The following is a 3,233-nucleotide window of genomic DNA, read 5'->3' as shown; positions in this document are numbered from 1 at the left end:
ATAGATAGATAGATAGATAGATAGATAAGATACACCTGCACACTTACTCCATGTCCCAAAAGATTAATGACAACGTTTTAATTCTACTTGGATCTCGAACATTGTTGGCATGAGACTGAGAGTCAGCTTCATTTGCGTTACAACTGTGTGAGTGGGTATTCCCTCGACGGCGCGTAGGCTGGACTCTTGTGTGTAGCCTTGCGTGTTGCGTTATCGTTAAAGATGTTAATCACGACAAAAGTATGATTCACTCTCAGCATGTAAAAAACAACAACCACCATTTGTCAGCCAATCATATCAGTTTGAGTGACGAACTTCCTGGTCACACTTTCTCGGATAGGTCCCATCGTCCCCGTGTAATGGGGTATGTTTGCTCCTGCACAGTCAACAGGGGGGACGTGGTCTGAAAGCGTAGACACAGACCTAAAATGAGAAGAACGAGAAAATGATCTGCCTGGAGAAAGCTGTCACACAGCTAGCATGGTCGGAGCCAGATAAGAAGAGCAACTCCAAATGCTATTCATGTTCCGCCTAGCCCAAGGACGTACGAGGAAGGCAAACACAGGCGAGACTGGGGACGAGGTGCAGGATCTTGATGACATTTGCCAGAGCCAGGAAAAGGGCTGTTGAAAACTAAAGATATGAGCTGGGAACACGTTTGGCTATCATGTCTTGACTACAAAATACTTATTATCCGCGGATAAACTGCAGCGGCACGTCAAAAATAAAGGCCTCTGATGGAGAACTGTGCTCTTTAATCCAGCCAGAAACCTCCCTGACAGGCAGCGACGAGCTACGGCAAAAGGGTGAGGTAATCATGGGGGTAAACCGTTAGCTAAATTTTAACGCGAAATGTATCAAGGGCTAAACCAATGTTGCGAAAGCGCTGAATTTTCCTTTGCTCCTGCGAAGAATGGCTCAGTCAAAACATCACCGAACAGCTGTGATAACGTTTGTTCCAGTCCTTCAGTTTTTCTTCCTCTCTTTTTCTGTTCAACAGGACGCTTTATTCACAATTGAAGGGATTTATGGGATCACAAGGTAACCTTTTCAACCTAAAGAAGTGTCACTGTTTATGCTTGTGGCTGTCGGTTGGCTTTCATGTTTTCCGCGTATGACGGGTTTAGGTTCCTTTGTTTACAGTCAGAATCTCTGAACAGCTGATAACGTCCTCAGCAATGCCGCGATATTTAGCCTACTCTTGGGTATTTGTTTTACGTGCTGCAGCCACTGCAAATAGCTGCCCGTGTAGATACATTCGATTTACTTTGACGTGCACATATATACTGCAAAACCAACAACTGAAATAGATATCATGTTGCTCATCATTCGAATTGCCTAAGCTATATTAGACAAAAATAAATAGCCACCACCGCCAACAGAAACAAAAACACTTTTCTATCAATGTCTGAGCAAAGGATAACATTATTCCCCATAATGCATTTGAAAATTGCAATATGGGCTAGTGCATAGCCTTAGGGAGCAACTTCTACAACTGGGTTTACTTTGACACAAGTGCAAATAGTGTTTGTTGGACTATCTGTGTTACATACAATAATTTGCAAATTACTTTTGTGTGCCTCTCCATGCAGTTTCCTCTGATGAGATGAGTGTGCGTGCTGGCCAGGGCAGTGACGAGGTGCTGGTTTCACAGGCAGTGTGGGATTACCTGGCTGCAGCTGGGCGGCCCTGGCTCATTGACTTCCAGCACAAGCAGGGGATGAGTGCTGGTATCATTAGGCGAGGAGAGAGGGGGGGCTGCTGCGCCGTGAGACTGCAGCCGGTGGAAAACTCCAGGTATGGTGGAGCTGTGGTGATGGATGGACCCATCTCCAGTGAGACACGAAAAGCCTTCTTTGACTTATGCCGCTGTGCCCGCAAAGAAATGAGCAAACAGGACGGGGGACCCAAGAGGAAGAGGGCTCTGCTGCCTTGTGTGGAAGTCCTAGAGTCAAATGGAGAGGGGAGCCTGCTTCAGCCTCCACCTACCCAGCCCCGGCGCTCCCAGAGACAGCAGCAGAGGTTCAGGAAGCCTGCTGATGAGGAGGCCTGCGCCATGCTCCATGAGGCAGCCCAGAGGAAGGACATGGACTCCAGCTTGGCTTCCCATAGTGAGACGGATGACAACAGTACTTGTTCAATCTGCATGGGGGACATAGTGGAGAAGACTACCTTGGAGAGGTGTGGCCATTCATTCTGTCACTCTTGCCTTGATCAAGCCTTTAAGGTGAAGAAAGCGTGTCCTGTGTGTCGGCTAGTGTACGGCCTGTTGATTGGGAACCAGCCTGCTAATGGTACAATGATTGTAGAGCGAGACCCTGATCTGGAGCTTCCTGGCCATGAAGGCTATGGGTGTGTCTGCATCATCTACAGCTTCCCTCCTGGCCTACAGGCGGTGAGTACACCAAGAGAGCATGTGTAGGTGCAGACTGTAAGTGCCACTTATTGTTACTGGAATCATTTAGCTAATTATCTATGGGTACTGATGAAACTTAACTCAGTTGTTTTGGATTAATAATGTAAATCATCAAACATTAGAATTTAATTGAAGAGTTAAAAAAAAGTATGACATCTAATAGATTTTATTTTACTTTAGTCTAAGCACGTAATACTACATAAACCATTGAATCTTTTTAAGCAATCTGGCCCGTTCTCTTGACTTAACAAATCTTCCTATTTGTCCCTGACTGATATCTGAAAACTTATATCCAGTTTTAGAAGGATATACATCAAATTAAAGGTACAATTGGTTCCAATTGTAAACAAAATAGTTCCCTAACCACCAAAACTCAAAACACAGGATCTGAACTAGCTCTCAAATTCATTGACAGGTCTTTTAATGCAGGGAGGGACATTAGACAACAACAACAAATATTGTCTTCTAATGCTGGCAAGTACGGAGCCCCAGAGGTGACATGGAGTCTTGACTTTGTTTTGCGAGATCTTTACTTTGACATGGAGAAAAAAAAAATGAAATAAACATGCACTGGAACAATCACTTTTGCAAAATCTTGGCATTGTTTTGCGAGATATCAAGTTTTATTTGGAAGTTCTTGTAAATCCAAAAAACAATAAGGCTAACCTAGCTAGCTAGTAGCATGACATGATTACATCTTCTTTGTTGTCTAAATACGTCCATTGTTTATTTTGATAAGCATTACGAATTAATACATGCCAAAGTGAAGAGTTATAATGGACATTGTTGTGTACTGTTGATGTCAATGACTGCAGGC

At 44.1% G+C, this 3,233-nt stretch overlaps 1 protein-coding gene across 4 annotated transcripts in view; it reads left to right on the top strand.

The window, feature by feature from the left end:
* Positions 1 to 4: 4 nt before the first annotated feature.
* Positions 5 to 3,233, top strand: part of dtx3 (deltex E3 ubiquitin ligase 3) — a gene marked incomplete at its 5' end in the record, with an annotated part of 6,405 nt that continues 3,176 nt past the window's right edge. The window contains 3 exon segments of one of the 4 annotated variants that reach the window (XM_032520004.1): positions 5 to 806; positions 1,001 to 1,041; positions 1,593 to 2,395. In XM_032520004.1, coding sequence (XP_032375895.1) covers positions 1,029 to 1,041; positions 1,593 to 2,395 — 816 coding nt within the window. 4 annotated transcript variants of the gene reach the window in all.

This window comes from Etheostoma spectabile, chromosome 7, assembly GCF_008692095.1.
Source record: "Etheostoma spectabile isolate EspeVRDwgs_2016 chromosome 7, UIUC_Espe_1.0, whole genome shotgun sequence".
Lineage (NCBI taxonomy): Eukaryota > Metazoa > Chordata > Actinopteri > Perciformes > Percidae > Etheostoma > Etheostoma spectabile.
The sequence above is the reverse complement of the archived record's forward strand: the minus strand, read 5'-3'. Positions and strand labels throughout refer to the sequence as shown.